Consider the following 19,394-nt stretch of genomic DNA (forward strand, 5'->3'; position numbering starts at 1 on the left):
TTTGATTTGATTGAAGTGAATCTCCTATGGACAGGTCCTTATTTGTTGTTGTCTTTGTTTTTTTTCAACATAGAACACTTGAATTAATCTCTTCCCAAGAAATACTTAAACCAAAAGTTCTCTCATTTTAAACAGTTCACTGGTCCATTGTAGGAGTTACAGCTGTAAAATCCAGCTTCCCTTCTGTTGATTGACGTTAGCATGATGAGAGTGTAGCGTTAGAGTGTGTAAGGAGTGGAAAGGTAACATGTTTGAACATAGTTTTCTAGTTCATGAAGGCCAGGTAAGCCCTATCCTCGCATATTCTGGGACAGTGTGCAAGATGCCTCAGAGCTTTGCCCTTTTTGGTTGTTTTAATTAGCATTTTGAAGCAGTCTGAAAGTGATTCTGGGGTTGGGTGATATGAAGAGATAAACAGGAGTCGTAATGTTGAAACTGGACATTCAGATCTTTATAGCATGATTTCCTTATTTTTCAAAGAGCAGAAGAATCCCACCGTTTATCATGTTCTGGTTGGACTCCTTTCTTATCGTTTGCTGGAGTTTGAACTTCAGAGCTATGGTGTCAACCCTGCTGTAATATCTCAGGGGAGCTCCTAGTGTGGGGCTGGTGCCATGGCTCACCCTCCAACCTTTCCTTCTTCACTTCAGCCTCCAGCTCTGAGCTTTCCAATCCCCAGAGTAGCAAATGTTGAAAGAAGTTGCACAGGTGAGTATATGGTGGGGAAAGCTGGGGTTTAACATTGTATTATCATCTATATTTTGAGGGTGGATGGGGCCATCTTGCCAGTGAGTCATTTTGTTAGTTTAGAAATGTTTTTTTGTGTGTTTTCTTCATAACGCTATTTTGTAAATTATTAGGTAAAAGTCTAGTGTAAAGAAAACACAAGTTCAGAAATAAAGCTAAGAAAAAAGGCAAATCCAAAGACCACAATTTTTGCCCTGAGTATGAAGAGGTGGCGGGTTTTAAGCTTTCATTAGCTTTAAGTGTGCTTTCTTCTTCCCTGAGATGGTAAGCAGGTAACGGGAGAAATTCGAGCATGCTTCCTCTAAAGTGTGACAGGAGGGCTGGGACATTCTGCCCTCTGGGTTTGCCAATAGCAAAATAAGTAGTATGCAGTTAGAGCATGCTATCTACACACAGTTCAGCCAGTGCTTTTGAGCTTTCTGTTCCCTGTCATTCGCACAATGAGGTGCATAGACTCTTGAGCATACAGCAAGACATCTGAGGTGAAACCCAGGAAAAACAGATTCTTGATGCCACCTAGTATAGGTGACATTTTTCCAGTATCTGTGAGTCATAGATTACTGGAATACAAAGTATTTTGTTGGCGTTACAGACTCCCAAGTGTAAATTTTTTAGTAGTTTGTCTCTTTCCTGAGTTCTAAAGCTTTAGCTTTCTGAGTGCCTTGTAGAGATACATATCCCTCAGCAGCGTGTCAGACCGTCTGCCCCCAGTCCTTCTGAGAAACGCCTTCAACTACTCGCAGCGGGACGTTTCTTTGTTGTTTAGAGGGATTGTTTTGTATCCTGAGCTTCGGAGTTTCTCTGCTGTTAACTTGTCCTTCCATGGATATTTTATAATTTTATACTCTGTATTTAAGGAGGAAGTACTGCTCAAATTTGGGATCTCCTGCATGGGTTCTCAATTCAGTTTCTTACAGTGTTAAACTTGATTCTTCAGTGCATAGATGATCCACTAACAATATATGTATCTTTAGTAATAGTAACTTTGTGGTTTTTAAATTCAAAAATACACGTTTCTTTCCTTTTGTAGATTAGCATTATTAGATAATTAGAGCTGTGATTTTATAATGGTATATTTTTATAATGGTATATTTTTCTTTTAAAGTATTTTATGTTTCACAAGTTAGATTTAGACCTATAAGGCTTTTACTGATAACTAGAAATGAAAAAGAAATTAAAACCCACAAAATCAGTTTATTCAAATAAACAAAACACTTTACCAAGATCAAACCACCTCTTAGGAGGAGGCACAATGGTGAGTGCTTTCCAGCGCATACACAATTGGGAGGAACACATTCATTCTATGGTGTGTCTGTGTGGAGATGCCGTGTTGGAACTGTTAAGACATGTATTCTCCAATATGGTAGGCACAGGTGTGTGCCAGGGCCCTGGGTTTTCAACAAAGCACATTACCATCCAGTCTCCTGTGCATCCTTCCCCTGTCATTTGTTTAGCCTATCGTTGCTTATTTATTGAACATTTTACATTTACTAAAAATATGGCATGTCTTGCTTTGATTTCTAGGCTATTAATTTGTATCTGAAATTCTAACTTATTTTTGGCTGAAATTTGGGAGGAATCTTAGGAATTAAATAATATTAGAACTATTTGTAATAATTGGAAATTAAAGTAGCTAATTGAAAATTCAACATGTTGCTAAACAAAAATTTCTTTGACTATAATATTGTTCAGCGGGGTATTTCATGTAGTTTTAGTGTCTAGAATTTAGGCACTCTTATCATAGTAAGACTTAATCTAGCAGACTCCTCATGAATAGTTCCAGAGCTAGTTGAGTACTTCTTTGTAAAGTCAGATAAATATCACCATTTGTTGTGGTTTTCACCCCTTCCCGCTACTTTGGCAGACAAGAGAGAACTTTTATGTTTGTGGAGTATATTGAACTGAAAGGGCAAGTTAAGTTAAATTCCATATTAGCAACCAGAGTAACTTGCCAACATGCTCATTAAACACTAAGGGACAGATTTGCCATTCTCTCAGGCCCTGTATGCATTAACACGTTTAGCTTTTACTTGATAATGCAATGCCAATGTAAACTCCATAGCTAGGAGAAAGCAATTGGTGCCCATGAAACAGTGAAACGTGCTAAGACCAGCCTGGGGTGTGGGTGCTGGCTGTGGTGCTTTCTGTTTGTCTTGCAGTTTTTGTTATTTTCTGCTTATTTGTTTGTTTGTTTCCAGACAAGGCCTCTCTTTATAGGTTTGGTGTGCTATAAACTCTTGGGCCCAAGCTGTCCTGCCTCAGCCTGTCCTTCCTTGCTGGCACTGTAGGAACAAGCCATAGATACCTTTTAATTACCATTGTGAGCTAACTGATTTTATGCTGGGTACGAGCATCAGCATGTTGTTATGGAAACCCCATACTGCTACCTAGAATCTCCAAGAAAGGGATGCCATCGTAGATTTATTCCACTTTCTAGATGTGTCTTATATATTTATCATACAACATTTGAATCATTAGCTTCATAACAAAAGTTAGAGTTTGGTTACAGTAAAATTTACTCTCTAGAAATTTCACATTTGGAATATGGAAAATTGGTATATATTAATTTTTGTGTTTTTTTTTTTCTACTTGAAGTTTCCCCTGAGTAATTTTTCACCCCCCGCCCCCAGTCCCACAGTGCTGGGAATCAGTCAGACCCAAGGCTTTGCTGATCATCAGTCCTACAACTGAACGCCAGCCTCAGCCCAGTGGTTGATCTATTTTGCCTTTTTTTGTCAGAGTCAGGCCTCCTTACTTTGCCTCCTGAAGTTGGGGGCACACCACTGCACGCAGCAGCAGTTACTCTGCAGTTAACACAGTGATGTTTGTTCAAACATTTTTACTCTTAAAATTAATCTAAGTTTCTTTAAAATAGGTATGATCAGTGTTGAAGAGACCGTTGTCTTCTACAGTGACCTTTCAGATATAATAAACTTGGTTGTGGTATCTCGCACTTTCTCTGTTGTTAATTACAAAATAAGGACTGCCCTTCCTATTGATGATGTTGATGCTTACTCTTACACCCTTTACATTTTATGAAGAAAACACACAGTAAAATATAAATTGTAATTATGTTTGAATGTGGGTCACCATAGTGTGTAAAAAGGAAACCTAATTAGTTTAGGATCAGAGCCTATCTATGTACTTATCAGATACTTACATCTTATATGTACTTATCAGTGAGCAAGTGACCTTGCTTGAGTTTTCCCAGATACAAAATAAGGGATACTAATTGTTTGTTAGCTTCATAGTATTATAATGATGGCACCTTGTTTGTTTGAAACAGGACCTCGCTATGTAGCTGCAGCTGTCCAGGAACTTACCATATAGACCAGGCTGGCCCTTCAAACGCAGAGATCTGTCTGACTTTTGTGTCTGCTTCCAGAAAGCTGAGATTAAAGGTGTGCAGCACCTGACTTTGCCTGATACAGGGTGATAAAAGTATCATTTTACAATTACAGTTGTGATAAATTGCTTTCTCTCACTGATTAAGAATTGGCATTAAAATTTCAAAGAAGACAGTGAGCCATAGCATTGTAGAGACAGCAGCTTGTACAAAGGTGCTGAGGTGGAAAGGAATTGGAGCAACTGAAAGTGTTTCAGTAATTAAATGGTGGAAGGAAGGATTTTGTGAGGAGAGGTCAGGGAGATGTATAACATGGAGCTTTTAAGCTTATCTATCTGGGCAGGTGGTTGAAGGAGTTTGATCAGCAGATCCATGAACATAAACTGTCTATTAAATTGTGTGGATGGAGGAAAGTAGATTTGAGGAGCTTGAAGAACAGGCTGGTAAATACTTCTGTGGATGCTATTGGACTGCCTGTGCTCGTAGTGACTGGAGGTAATGTCGAGACTTTCAGTTAGTATTTAGAGCTTGATTAGCTCGGGCTAGTTGTTGAGATCACGTGGATTTCAGTAAGTGTAAGAGTGGCTTACTTTCCTCAAGCTCTAGAGGTTGGTACTCCGTTCCTTTGTTGTGCTCTTGCCCCGTTAGTTTAGCACTGAAGGGCCTGCTTTTCTCACCTACTATTGCTTCCATAGCCTGTTCTGTTAGCTGTGTAGAAAGGGTTTTGTTTCATTTGGGTGGGTTGGGGAATTTTTTTTGTGGGGTGGGGGAGGTGATGTTGTTTTTGATACAAAAACTTCATGTAGCCAAAACTGGCCTTAATTAATTCCAGAGCTTTCTACTTCTACCTCCTGGTATTGGAATTATTGTTTGCCAAAACACCCGGATGTACTGAATGTTCCATTGTTTCTAGGTTTTTCTCACTGTTGAGCCTTTAGTAGATGTGTTTTGTCTTGGTCCAAAGTTGTGCTTCTCCCACTTTTGTTTGTATGATCAAAGTTTTGTCTGCACTCACTTTTCCTTAGACAGATTAAATGATTTTGTATTTGAATTTGCAGATTTATTCACAAATTTATCTTTAATCAGATTGTCAGCTTGTTCAAGACTAGAGCTTTTATTCAAGCTTTGTCATCATTCAACACAACTTTTCTTGGGGTTCATGTAGTAAGCCTCTAGAACATAAACTAAGATTCATGTCAGGAGGAATAAAAGCTGAGGGAAAGCAGCGCTTGCTGGCTGTGTGGAGCAAGTGGAAAAGAACATGAGTTAGCACATCAGTTTAAGTCTGTTCTTGTTGAGGAAGTTATACTTCGGGAGTAGAAGTGCTTGGCGGCGCTTAAACATGCTGCTAGAACCTTCCATTGTGATGTGAGAAAGGTTTTTGAAATCATTGTTCAAAATTATTTATTACTAGGTAAGGTTTCCTTTCGTGGAAAGGATGTTTCAGGGCTGAGCTCTGTGCCCAGCCCAGCATTCGCTAGCATGCTAGTTCTCCAGGCAGGTTGGTCCCTGGGGATCTCAGTGAAAGACGTGCTGTGTGTTAGTATTACTCTTCCTTGGGTGTATACATAGCTAATGTGTCCTACTTTTTCTCTTTGCCTGTCCTTGCTTATTGTTCTGTAAAAATCCATGTGCATGTTTCCTAATTAAATTTATAAAGTACTCTAGTTTATTTCCCTTATTTAGAAACCTTAAAGCCTTGCCCAGTTTCTCCATCACAGCCATCCTTAGACATCTTCTCTGAAATTGTTGGTTAGATTGTCTAAACTTGAGAGTTTTGAAATTTGTTTTGTAATTATTCAGACTTAGTGAACTTGGCTTTGAATTGGTGTACTTAAATGCCAAGAATATCGCAGGAATTTGTGTTGTTTTTGTGCCTTTAAGTCATAAAATAATACGATTAGAAATCCAAGCCAGCTTAATATACTTCATTCTGCCCCAGCATAGTTCTGTACTACTTTGTGAGATAAAATTCTTTTTGAAAAATGAGATTGGTAGAGAATATTAGTATAAGCTAACCTTTCTGTGTGTTTAAAAAAGTATATAACTTCCTCTGGAGTCAAAAGAATGATGAAAATATTTTAATTAAATGTTCCCCCATGAAAAATATTACTTTTGATATGTAACATTATTCCTAGAGTAATGTTTATGCTTCTGTTCTTATGATCTGGTATAAGAATCAAGAGTCAATCAATTTATAATGCAAGTCCCTAATCAAAGAATGTAACAATCCTTATTTTTGATTGAAAGAGGGAATGTTACTTAATTTTACATTTAATTTAAATTTAAAAAAATATTTTTGCTGGATGGTGGTGGTGCACACCTTTAATCCCAGCACTCGGGAGGCGGAGGCAGGCAGATCTCCGTGAGTTCGAGGCCAGCCTGGTCTACAAGAGCTAGTTCCAGGATAGGCACCAAAAACTACAGAGAAACCCTGTCTTGAAAAATCCAAAAAAAAAAAAACCCCAAAAAACAATTTTTAAAAAAAATTATTTACAAAATTGACTTTCATTTATATGAGATAGCTAGGAATTTCATTATAATACTGACATACTTTCTTGTTGGTAGAATGTGATTTCTAGATTCTCTTTTATTTTTTGCAGGAAGAGAATGTAAATAACTTTCTTTTCAATGCCACACTCACCCACCCATCCTTATCTGCTCTTGTTCAGAGCTTGTCCTTTATCCAGCCACTTCACTCACCAGATCTGCTACCTTTGTAGTCTTAACCCATCACCCTTCTTCACCACTTTCCTAACTCTTCTTCCTGCTTCCGTCCTACATAGACCATTCTTTCACAGCATAACTTAGAATCATTTCGAAACATACATGGTAAATTAATGTCACTCTTTGAACTTCCCCCAGTTAACACTAACTCTTGATTTTTTTTTTTTTAAATATCTCACATGAGTAAAACCCAAAGGCCTACAGGCCTACAAAGTTCTATTTGATGTATAGCTCCTGGGGTATCTTGGACTTCAGTTCTCACACTCACCATTGAATGCAGTCTATGATAAATCCCTCATACCCCTGAGGGATTTGTCTCTTAATTTAAGGGTTTTTTTCTACAGCTATTCTCCTGCTGCTACTTTTATTTTTATTCCTTGTTTTCTTTCCATTTTTACTATCCCTACTCATTCCAAAACAGCTTTCTACCCTGGTCCCTCATTATGTATAGAACAAAGGCTCATTCTTTAACAATAATCTAACTTTAAGGAAAAGTAATAATATCTTTCTCCTCTTTCTATCTTGCCATGGATCAGAAGTATATTATTCCTGTACCTAACCCTGTCGGGATTCCCCTTGGGGAGCAGAGACTGTTATTATTTTGTTGTTATTGAAGTCATGTCAGAATGATTCGTATTCTCATTAATATGTATTTTCTCCACCTCTTCCCTTCTCCCTCTTGCCCCACTTCCCTCCCTCTATGTACAACCCCCACACTCAGTGAGAAAATACAGTTGAGGATACATTTCATTTGCATGGTATTAAACATGGTGACTTATTCTATATAATTAATTTCAGTTTCTGGATTTTAGGAATCTAGAATTGGTTTTAATCATAATGTTATGTAAATATTTTCAAGGAAAAGTTTACTTTATCATTTTGAGTTCATTTGTGTATGTAAATTTAATGGGACCTAAATATTTAACTATGTATGATATACATGCTTTTGTCCATGTTTATTCTTTCTTAGAATTAGAGCTCATTAGCAAAGGTCCTATAAATAGAATTAGGTGCATTCTTAATGTCTGCAAAACAAATAAAAATTCTAATGTACTGGATCAAAATGTTTGTAACTCTTCATTTTCTGAAATTAAACCCAGGAAAGGATGGGTTTTTTGTCCTTATATTAGAGAATGTTTAGAAAGTATTTAGGAGCTTGGTGGGTAGGCATGTGTGGTTCTTCTCTAAGATTATTTAGTTCTTGTTTGAAGGAACAGCCATAGACACAAGTAAGTAAGACATTAAAGTTGACGTGAGTATACTTAGAACAGTGCAGCTATGTTATTCAAGTCTCTCTAAATCTCTGGTGTTGTTGACATTTCAGTTTACTCTAAGCTTCAGAATATTGGCAGGAGCGAGGAGACATAATGGCCTTAAATGACTCATTGGCCAGACTAAGTGACACATTCTCTTAATCCCAGAGCTCTGAGGTAGAAAGATGAGGAATTCAAGGCCGATCTGGGCTACATAGTAAGAACCTATTTAAAAAAAAAAAACAAAAAAACAAAAAACTTCTTGTTGGCAAGCTGATGGTTTTATAAACTTAAAAATTAGCACAGGTTTTTACTAGTTTTGCTGTAAAGTTATAATTGTTAATGTTTTTTATAAAAACTTTAAAACCAAAGAATAAGCAGTAAATAAAATATTGTAAATGTATACTATCATGTTAAGTTAATCCTTTTATATATGTAGATAGTTGTGACTTAGCATAAAATTTTAGAATGCCTTTCCCACGATGAATAAAAAATGCTCTTAAACAAACAATATTGAAAGTGAATATGTCTTGACAGACACTAATGTTTGTAATATGTGTGAAGATTTAAAACTTAAAAAACTGTTTTTGGAAAATTTATATTTTGAGCTATGAGGTTTTTTTTTTTCTCCCAAGAATAAGTGATTTAGTTTCATAAAAGTTAACAGAATTGTTTTCTTCTTGCTCTTAGGGCCTGGGTGGGAGCTGATACCATGTAGTCAGATTTGCATCTTTCTCACGAGTCCCATCACTCTTAGTGACTCTGTCTCAGGATCATAGTAGTACTCATTTTGTTTCCATACGGGTGAAATAAAGCTGGACTTTTCCAAAATACTATTCTTGATGAAAGTAATATTTTTGTTTAGGTGACAAACAGCATGTTTGGTGCTTCAAGAAAGAAGTTTGTAGAGGGGGTGGACAGCGACTACCATGATGAGAACATGTACTACAGCCAGTCTTCTATGTTCCCACATCGGTCAGAGAAAGATGTAAGTTATCAGTTACACTGTGTTTCCTCAGCATCCTGTGCCTGTTTCTAGATCCCTGAAGAGGAGCATGTGAACTCTAGGGATTGTCTGTGCTTTAGTGACCGTGCTGAGCATAGTTGTAAGCCCCTTGGGACACAAAGATAAAAGCCCTGTCTTGTAATGGGAAACATTAGTGTCCTGTGATGGTTAAGCCGAGATTAGATAATGTTGTTAGAGGAAGTTCTCAGAGACCTGGCCTAAATAATGTTACTTTGAAGAAATCTGGGGTTTTTGTTTCATAGGAAGTATTTTTTTATAATAAAGCAAGTGCACATACAAAGATAAGTGAACACATTCGTACAGATTTCAAGGTACATAAAATAGCAAGTTTCAATAGACTGTCCTTACTGTGTAATCTTATGACTGTAATTCTAGCCCGCAAGTAAAAAAAGTCTCTCCTCGGCTACAGACAGTACAGTTGAAAGTCTTTGCCACTGTGTAGGTTATATACTAGAGAGATCTGCGCTTTGGAAGGCCAATAGCTCAGTAATCCATTCCACATGAAAGGTAACAGATTTGTAGGATATTTTAAAATAAGTTTATTTGTTCAGATCATTTTAATCTGGTTTGTATATTATACCTTTTAGTCAAGTCAGTTAATATTCTGATCCTCTGTATCTGTTCAGCTTCTTCTTTCTTTTTAACAGTTTATGGATTTGCTACTCCCTAATTTACTTACCAGTGCTCTCGGTTCTGAGTCTATAACTGTAACGTGTCCGCGTTTTTATTTAAAGCCTAGGCTCACATTAGGACTTGGTTATCCATATTCCCATATCACCATTTTTATTTGAAAATTTTGTTGTTTTAGCAACAAATCATCAGTTTTCCCTCCAAGTTACATGTGCTCTGGCTTTATTGTTAGTGTGCCATTTAAAACCTTATGAAGTAATGTCACCTAGTTTTTTAATGTTTCTTAACTGAGAAGATATTTGCTGTTTGATGTGAATTATGTTGAATTATTACTTACACTTGAATGATTTAAGTGTTGATTTTCTAGATTAAAAATTAGGAGTGGAGCTCAGCAGTAAAGCAGTTGCCTCATATGAGCAAAGCCTTGGATTCCATCACTAGTGTTGCAGAAAGTTTGGGTGTGATATTTGATAGTTTGACTGTGGATATACAGTGAAAGCCGAGTATGGTAGGGAAATGGGATAAATCTGCTGATGATGGGTTTAGTTGAGATCATGTGAAGATTTAAACAGAAATCCAAAATTGAGCTTATGTAGACAATGAATAACAGAAATGTCTGCCAGAGTTAGAGAGATGCTCACAGTTAGGAGCATTGAGAGGCCCTGCTCCTACTCCTAGCAATTCCTAACAGTCTTAACACTTGGTCCAGGAAGTCTAGTGCTCTCTTTTGCCTGTGATGTACAGACATACATGCAGGCAAGACCATAAAATACATATAAAAATAACTTTAAAATACAAGAAATGTGTATCTTCTAAGATCACTACTATGATTTTAAATCAGGATTAGTATAGCCACGTCACCCATGGGCTCACAGTATAGAAGTGACAGAATATTTCCCTTCATGAAACTTTTGGCACTAAATTAAGAAGTAATAAAATAGGCAGATGAGGAACTTGAACTCAAAAGCAATACAAATAAGTCTGTGTCCTGACTGCTTGCTACCAAGAATGTCTCAAAGTCTTTATTTCCTTGCCTGTACAATGGTGATAACAATATAACAGGCACTGAAGATTGCTGCTATTTCTGATACTGCAGACAGTACAGGCAGACTATGTAAGTTTTAAAAGTATAGATACATAGATCAGAAAAGCTCAAATCATGTTAGGACTAATTTACTGTTAGGACTTTAATTTTATACTTCAGATATTTTCTTAAATTCTTAGAATGATTCAAGTTTCTGAAACATGGTGACATCTTCCATCGGAACGTGTGTAAAAACTTTTATTGTCATTAGCATTCTTTGTGCCTTTAAGAATACCAGCTCATAAGTCTTGGCAAATAAACCAAAGAAGTTCATTGTTTTGATGTATGTTACCTTGTTCATCACTCTGACAGATGCCTAAGGAGAACTAATGTAAGGTAGGGGGTTTATTCTACCCAGAGTTCAAGGGGATGCATTCTTTCCTGGCAGGGAGGGTGTAGCAGTAGGAGCCAGTGGGTGAGGGTAGGGGCTGGCAGCTAATCACAGCAATCCACAACCAGGTAGTAGGCAAAGTGAACAGGAAGTGGGACCTGGTTATAAGACTTGAAGGCCTGCTCCTAATAACTCACTTCCTCTAGCAAGGCTCCCACACAATGCCTTCATTTGAGGACCAAGGGCTCAAATACATGAGCCTTTGACAGACAATTCACTTCAGACCAAAACAATGTACATATATTAAAGTGTTTCTAAATGTTAGTGCATAGATTTACACAGTGATGTGTCTTTCCCACATGGCTGCTGACCTTCTGTAGTTCCTGTAATGCTTGTGTCTGTGATCTCACATGCTTCAGCACTGATGTGGTTGAGTTCTTCTTCTACAAGGATCTTCTCAAAATTTCCTCTTTATGGTTTTTATATTACAAAGGTATTTACCATTTTTCTTAAAAATGATTCCTCAAATTTTCTCTTTAAAAATAAATACTACACAAAACAAAAATTGTACATATTAAAGGATTACCATGTAATCTTTTAATATATGTTTACATTGTGTAATGTTTAAATCAGGTTAAATTGTGTCTGCAAACAATTTCCAATATTTTGTGGCTTTTTGTTTCTTTCATGTGTGTTGAAGATTGAACACAGTGCCTTGTACATGCAAGACAAGTGCTCTACCTCTGGGCCACATCCCTAGCCCAAGGAATTTTTTTTAATGTTTTCTGGTTTGGGTATATTTAGAACATTCCCTAGGACTTTCCTATTCTATCTCATAACTTGATTTATAACTTATGCCCGTTAGGAACATACTCTGGCTTATGGTGGCAGATACCGTTTGGGCTCTATGGTATTATACACTTATATTTATGCTATAGATCATGGGTCAGAGAACCTTTTTTCTTAAAAAGCAGGTAGTAACTTGGCTGTGTAGACTGAGATACAGAATGAAGGATGCTCCATAACCATAATTTAAAAATTGCTGTCAGTCATGCACTCTGTAAAACTTAGCAGTGTGCTGGATTTTGCTCATAGATGGTAATTTGCTTATCTCCGAGTTTTAGAATATTTACTAATGGCCAAGTGAGATGATCCCCTTAATATATAAAAGTTTGCAGTGCTCCCGAGCATGTTTTTAAAATCCTACTGAGTCTCTATTAAGACTACAACAGTTTGAGTTGCTTTGACTTCATAGAGTGTTTTAACATCTTGGATAGTCTTCTGCATCCCTTTTTATGAAAGCGTATTCATTAGTGTGCAGCAGTACTAATTCTAGTACCAATATTCACCTCCTTTCAAAAGGATTACTGGGAATGTAGCTCAGTAGCGGAATATTGCTCTTTCGGGGTTTTGGGAGGTGGGTGGTGGCAGGAGGTCGTTTTTGGCGGGAGTGTATTTATGTGTTTACTTGTGGAGGCCAGCGGTCAACTCCAGTCATTCTTCCTCAGGAGCCATCACCTTGTTTTTTGAGAGTCTCTCACTGAGACCTGGATTTAAAGATTAGGCAGGGCTGGCTAGCCAGCAAACCTCAGGGTTCCTCCACCACAACACTGGGATTGTATTACATGGGGGTGCCTGCTTTTCACATGCGTGCTGGCACCTTTACCGACTGACTGTCTGGTACTAAAGATGGCTTTATCATTGACATTGTCCATAAAGTGTTTTTAATCACTTTGGTGACTGAATGTGAGTTGTAGAAAATCTAATATGAACTTAAACTTCAGCTACATGATTTACACGTTGTGTCCTAGGGCAAAATAAGCCTTCTCTGTGCATCTCAGTTTCTCATGTGGAACACAGGTGCAGTAGTATGTAACTGGCCCATGGTCTCTTAAATTCTCTGCATTTTAAAGATCTATAGTATCAGGGCCATGGAAATGATTCAACTGGTAAAGTGCCTGCTGCCCACACATGGGCTGATGACCTGAGTTTGGACACACATGGTGGACAGAGAGAACTAACCTCCTACAAATGGTAAACCTCCGTTTGAGAGCTCTGGGATGTATGCAGGCACACATGTATACATATGCACACAAAATAAGCAATAAAGATGAAAATTTTAAAACTTTATTAGAAAAACGCATAGCGTTTATCAGTGCCTGCAAGTGCCTGGTTATTGTTTAAGCCACTGGAATTTAAACTTAGCAGGGGCAAGAATTTTGTCCCTCTTGTTAGAGCCATCCTCTTAGAATCTGTAGTAGTTAGAAAATATATGCTCTGTTTTCATTTAAGAGAAGGGGAGTAGATACTGTTGAAAATTACATTTATTGACACATAGATTGTTAAAAATCTTTAAAAGTATCTTTCACATTTTAATAGAGATATGGGCTGGGTGCGTATGTCAGGTTTTTTGGTTTCTTTGTTTTTAAAGATAGGGTCATTGTGTGCCTCTGGTTGGTTTGGAACTCACTGTGTAAGTATAAATAAAGCAAAGTATATTCCAAAATAGTTGGAATTAATTGTCAGGTAATTTCTAGAATTTTAAAAGATAGAATAGCAATTGTATTATCTTCAAACAATATTTTAATGTCAAAATATAAAATGATGGGAAAATGACATCTATGAAGCATCCAGTTTCACTATCTACAAAATAATTATAAAATGTTTAATCATCAGATTAACATATGGATTAAGTATTTCTTAATCCAGAATACTCCAGGCTAGAAGTACCTAAAATCCCAAATACCCCAACAAGTTCTAAAACTTTCTTTAGACTGGTAATTTTTTTTAGATTTTTCAACTTTTGGGTTGTTTTTGGGGGGGGGGAGCTTGAATTTAGAATTTCGAATTACTGATAATCTCTTGGTGTGTGTTTATACACGCATGCACACGTATGTGGTTTTAAAAGTAAGTTTGAGGATTGAAAAATGCTGTTTTGAGAGATGATTTGGGTGACTATGTGGAAGTGCCCTTGCTATACAGATTTGGTGTTGGTGCATCTAGAGCCTTTCCAGTGGGAACATTGCTAGAACCACTTCTGTGTCTTTCTATAACTTTGCACTTTAGCACTGTCCAGGGATATATTCTCATTCTCTCTCTCTCTCTCTCTCTCTCTCTCTCTCTCTCTCTCTCTCTCTCTCTCTCTCTCTCTCATGCGCACACACACACACACACACACCATCCTTTTTTCTTTTCAGTAAAAGCATTTTCATCCTTGGTGTGTAGTATTGAAAATTCATTATTTTACCATTTTAAAGGTTATATATGTAAATTTGTTTTACCGTATCTGGTTCATAAGCTGTCAAGTTTTGTGATTTTTTTTTAAACAGTTTTATTTTTGTCTTCTACTTTCTCCTGTTCCCTTTCTCTTTTTTTCCTTTTAGTAGTATTGCCTCTTCTTAGTCTTTGTTTCCTTTGTTTCTGTTTGATTTCATTGGTATCATTTCTTTTAAACCATTGATTATTAATTTTAAATATTTCTTTAAGTCTATGCATATACATGCATGAATATACTTTCTCTCCTTCTTTGTGTAGATAAGATACAGTCAAAAGCTAACAGTTTTTTACTCAAAGGAAGTAGAGATAGTACCACCATTCTTTTAAGTAAATTGGACCATAGTATAATTTTAAATTTATTTATTTTTAATACTTGTTAGAGAAATTTTATTTTAAAATTTTAATTCCACCACCAGATTTTGTTTAATGTTTTGTAAGTTAGGTTTAATGATAGCAGATGTATGTACTGACGAGAGTGGACACAAGAAGTCATCGTCATTAGAAAGCATAGAGGAGACGAAGGACTTAATGCTGGAGATAGTTACTGGTCACAGATGTCACTGTATCTATTGTTAATGAAAATACCTTTTAAGATGTAGTTCTGGAGCTTTCCACCTTGGGAGATGAATGGAAGAGGGGCTGGACTGAGGTCGGCCTGGCTTGCATAGTGGCATCCCGTTGCAAGCCAACAACCAAAGTTCTAATGGATTGACACCATTAGGAACAGGTAAAGGGGCCATTTAAGAACTTAGAATAAATAACTAAGGCGATTAATATTCTTTGAGTTGCTTCTACAAGTTTTTATTATGTTGTTTGGCTTCAGTGTAGAGTCTTGAGAGATGAGTGTTGCATAGTGTATTTTTGAACTGGGAACATGGTAAACCAGAATGACGATAGTGTCATCATACTACAGATAACATTTTCTCTTTTTCCACGTTTTACCGGTCTTTGAGTCTGTGAAACTGGGGTATTTCTACTTACTCTACATTGTGCAGCGTAATCTGTTTCTTGGTCTAAGGTTTTATGTATTTTCTGAGAAATTCATTTTTTATGATTAGCTTTTAGCACTTAAAATACATAAATTTTTTGTGATCTTTTAATGATAGTTGGTACTTTGCCAGGGTACATTTCTAATTTTCATTAAGCTGCTATGTTCTTGAAATGCACTGTTTAATAACTTGAGTATTTTCAGTGTAGAAAGTGATGTTTAACGTCACACACTATGGCGAGTCGTTTGCCCCCCAACCCTGGTTTTGAGAATCTCACTGCATCCCTACATTTATTTTGAGCCTTTCTCACTTACTCCTCCTTCAGTGCTCAACCCAGCATGCATGTAATTTAATTGCATATTTCTGGCCTTTGTGAGAAAGCACACTAAAATGTCTGTTCTTTGGCATTAAGTATTCAGTAAGCATGTATTTTTAGAAGAATATCATTTTAAGGTGTGCATTTGAAGATATTTATGTTCATTGTAAGTTGTATAGTTATATTGGCCAATGTCTTATATATTTAATCTTCAAGAACAATTTCATTCTCAGTTTTATAGCTAATAATGGTGACAAAAGTCATGATTCTTAACTATCTTATATAAATCTTTTGTCACCAACTGTAGGTTTATTAAAAATTATACATCTTGTTCAATTTTTCATACAACTTGGAAATAACTTTTAATATGTCTATTAAATATTTATAGTTAATATGGTAGCAGTAGTGATTGTAGGTCCCTAACAAAAGAATTTGATCATGTTTCGACCTATTTGATTGATAAAGGTTATATAATTTTAATGTTAATTGTCTAGAATACACAGCCTGGATGTAAGAAAGAATATGTGTGTTGCACATGCACACACACACACACACACACACGAGTTGCTGCCTCTTTAGGAAATTAATTCTGTTGTAGCTGTTGCTATTTAGAGTGGTGTATAATCACCCCTCTCTGCAGGGTCTCATGTGCCTTGGCTAATAACACCCATCATGTGTAGTTTGTAAACTTTAGAGTCAGTGCAGCATGTCTCTGCCTAAGTGTTTAGTTTTCCTCCTCTGGAACTACAGGACTTCCTTGTTCTCTGTGGCTCTCCTCTCAGCAGCCCCTTTTCTCTATGCTCCAGCTGCACCAAGATAAAGCAGTGACTCCTGAAGCTGTAATACCTTGTTTACAGTTCCCTGTTTACTCTGCTTTGCCATCTCACCAGTTCCATCCAGTTCTTCATTAATTTCCTTCCTAAAGCACATAGTTTGTTCTTGCCATTTCCTTGCTTAATATTCTTTTTTTTCTTATTGTTATAGTTGGCAGCCATCTTGTTTGACATTACAGAAGGCCCTTTGGGCTCTTGCCCCCAGCATTCTATTTCCCATTTTGATACTCTTCAGTAGGGCTAAGTGTCATCTCCTTTCCTAACCACTTACATAATCACCACTGTTTCTTACCATGCTATCTGATTATGACATTAATCTTGCATTAACTGTATGTTGTTGGCTTAAGAGATGCCTCTTCATCCAGTGTTAACACCCTACAGAAATTGACTGATTTCCTCATCTTTGGGCAGAGTGGTCTTTTTTCAATGATGTTCTACTTTTGTGTTAGCATTTGCTGTACCGCCTTGGAATATAATTGCATGATTTTTTTCTTTTTTCCCACTAATTTATACATTTATTGATGTCATGGCCCATGTTTTGTTTAATTAAAATGTTTCCATGGTTGTATAAAATGGAATATTGAAACATTGGCTTACATGTCTTCAATTATTCTACCTGAATATCTATTTTATAAATGGCACTCCTGCGTTTCTGTCTGTAGGAAATAAAAAAAGAAACAGCATGATTTATGAATGTAACATGCCTTTAAATTTATATTCTTCTGGGTGGTGGTAGAACACACCTTTTTAATTCAGCACTCAAGAGGCAAAGATAGGCAGATTTCTGTGAGTTCGAGACCAGCGTGATCTAAAGCAGATGCCAGAACAGCAAAGATTGTTACACAGAGAAACCTTGTCTCAATAAACCATCCTCCCTCCAAAAAAAAAAGTATATTCTTCTAGGAAAATACAACGTTCTAGTAAATTCAGGTGCATTCATTGTACAGCAAATACGAAGAAGTTCACATCATCCAATAAGAAACCATATAAATCAGATACTAATATCTGTGGTTTGGTTTGTATTTTTTACTTGTCTTTTGATGATGTTTTCTCTCTACTTTATATAGCTGTGTAAATATAAAAATCAACATGTATTTTTATAAAGAACAAAATTTTCTATTTTGGTAATAGTTTGAATTTAGATTTTGTTTTAATGTATACTCTAAGCTCAGTGTCACATAAATCTATAAAGTTGATTGAGATTCTAGCTTTATGTTTTCATTAGTAGGCTAGCTTTTTCTAAGTGAAAAAATGGTGTTGCTTACATTACTTTAAAAACTCACAGCACTAATTATTTCTGTTTGCACAGTTTGGTTTCATCTGGTTATGGTAGTCAAATGTAAGAAATGTGGGATGTGGGTTGAGTCTTAACGTTTGTCGTATGAAGTATAGACTTGTAACTACAATGCTCTGTCTTCCTTTATGCTCTAATCTAATTAATTTGTTTCTAGATGCTGGCATCACCATCTACATCAGGTCAGCTGTCTCAATTTGGGGCAAGTTTATACGGGCAACAAAGTAAGAATTTTGTACTTATTCTGGGATACTTTATATTTAAGGAAAAATATAAAGAACAGCCAATTCTACTGTTGTGAGTTTACTATAGGGCTTAGCAGAAGATAGTTAATTTTTAAAATTATATTTTACTTGTGTAGGAAACCTCATTATGTCGGGCCTTACTAATTCTAAATTGTTATTTCTTGGACATGTTACAATTTACTTTGACATCGTGTATATCTATATGTTCTTTTACAGTTTCTTGAAAATTTTCTAAATAGTTTAAAGCAGTCATTTTTATGTTTCATTTAGAGAAAGTTGAAGGTTTTTGCCTTTGGTTGGTTTTGTTTATTGTTTAATTTGTTTAGATTTGGGCCTATTTATTGCTGTAAGCCCATTTAGCAACAGTTTGAGAAATAATTTTCATTTAGTAGAAAAAGTAGAAAAGTACTAATTTATTTATTTTGGTTTTGTTTTTTCCTGATTATAACACCTAAATTTTTACTTATAGTTGAGGGTCTTTTCATTCTGTAAGGTTTTATTTTACAAAGTGCTATAATACTTTTTACAGCGCTTAGCACAGTGCCTGGCGCATAGTAAGCGCTCAATAAATGTTAGTTATTACATCACATAAAATTTTATGAAACTCAAAATCATAAAACTTTTTTTCAAATTAAATTTCCAAAATGTCACATACTAATAAGATTTTATCATCTTTGTTAGTGTTTAAAAATTGACTTATTTCTTATTGCTGCTGTCAGTGGGAGCTGTGATAAAGTGTTCTAAGTTACCAGCAAACTGTAGAGGGTAGTATCTGATCACTGTCGTAATCAGTTTCAAGTCAAAAGTAGTTTGATTTGGAACTTGCCCTGTAGGAGGAGAACCAAAGTTTCGACAAGTGTCAAAACCATTTGTCAAACCACTTTTTCACCCTGTTGACCAATGTCAAAGTTGGGGGAATGTGGCGAATTTTGTATAGATGAGCATTATTTCCATCCTTTTTTTTTTTTTTGGTCTTTTATGGTTTTCTTTTGCTCTGCAACAGTTTGCTAATGCAGAATTAGTAAATACAAATTTCATACTTAAACAAGAACATATTTTAAAGTCGCCTATGAAAAGGGGGAGTTTTTTTTTTTTAATCTACAATATTATAGCTCGTAGTAAACATGTTCCTGTTAGCTTATGTGTGGTGTGACTTTTACCCTGTTGGGAAGCCTGCCTGAGGAAATGCCTAGCTGTTTAAAGCTTTCTTCTGTTTCAGGGCAGCAACTGCATAGGCCTATTTGCTTTTTAAAGCCCATAGTTTATGATAGTAGAAAGAAGATATAAAATGGAGAC

The 19,394-nt window shown here is 36.2% G+C and overlaps 1 protein-coding gene across 8 annotated transcripts in view; it reads left to right on the forward strand.

Annotated features, from left to right (window-relative positions):
- Positions 1 to 19,394, forward strand: part of Cnot2 (CCR4-NOT transcription complex subunit 2) — a 93,455-nt gene that overhangs the window by 44,546 nt on the left and 29,515 nt on the right. For 3 of the 8 annotated variants that reach the window (XM_048418560.3, XM_048418562.3, XM_048418565.3), the window contains 2 exons: positions 8,939 to 9,061; positions 18,011 to 18,077. In XM_048418560.3, coding sequence (XP_048274517.1) covers positions 8,939 to 9,061; positions 18,011 to 18,077 — 190 coding nt within the window. Of the gene's footprint in view, positions 1 to 650; positions 709 to 8,938; positions 9,062 to 18,010; positions 18,078 to 19,394 lie in introns of those variants that run through there. The other 5 variants (XM_085683343.2, XM_048418563.3, XM_048418561.3 and 2 more) reach the window with 4 other exon arrangements.

The sequence above is a fragment of the Myodes glareolus genome, chromosome 26 (genome assembly GCF_982192425.1).
Source record: "Myodes glareolus chromosome 26, mMyoGla1.1, whole genome shotgun sequence".
NCBI classification, from domain to species: Eukaryota; Metazoa; Chordata; class Mammalia; order Rodentia; family Cricetidae; genus Myodes; species Myodes glareolus.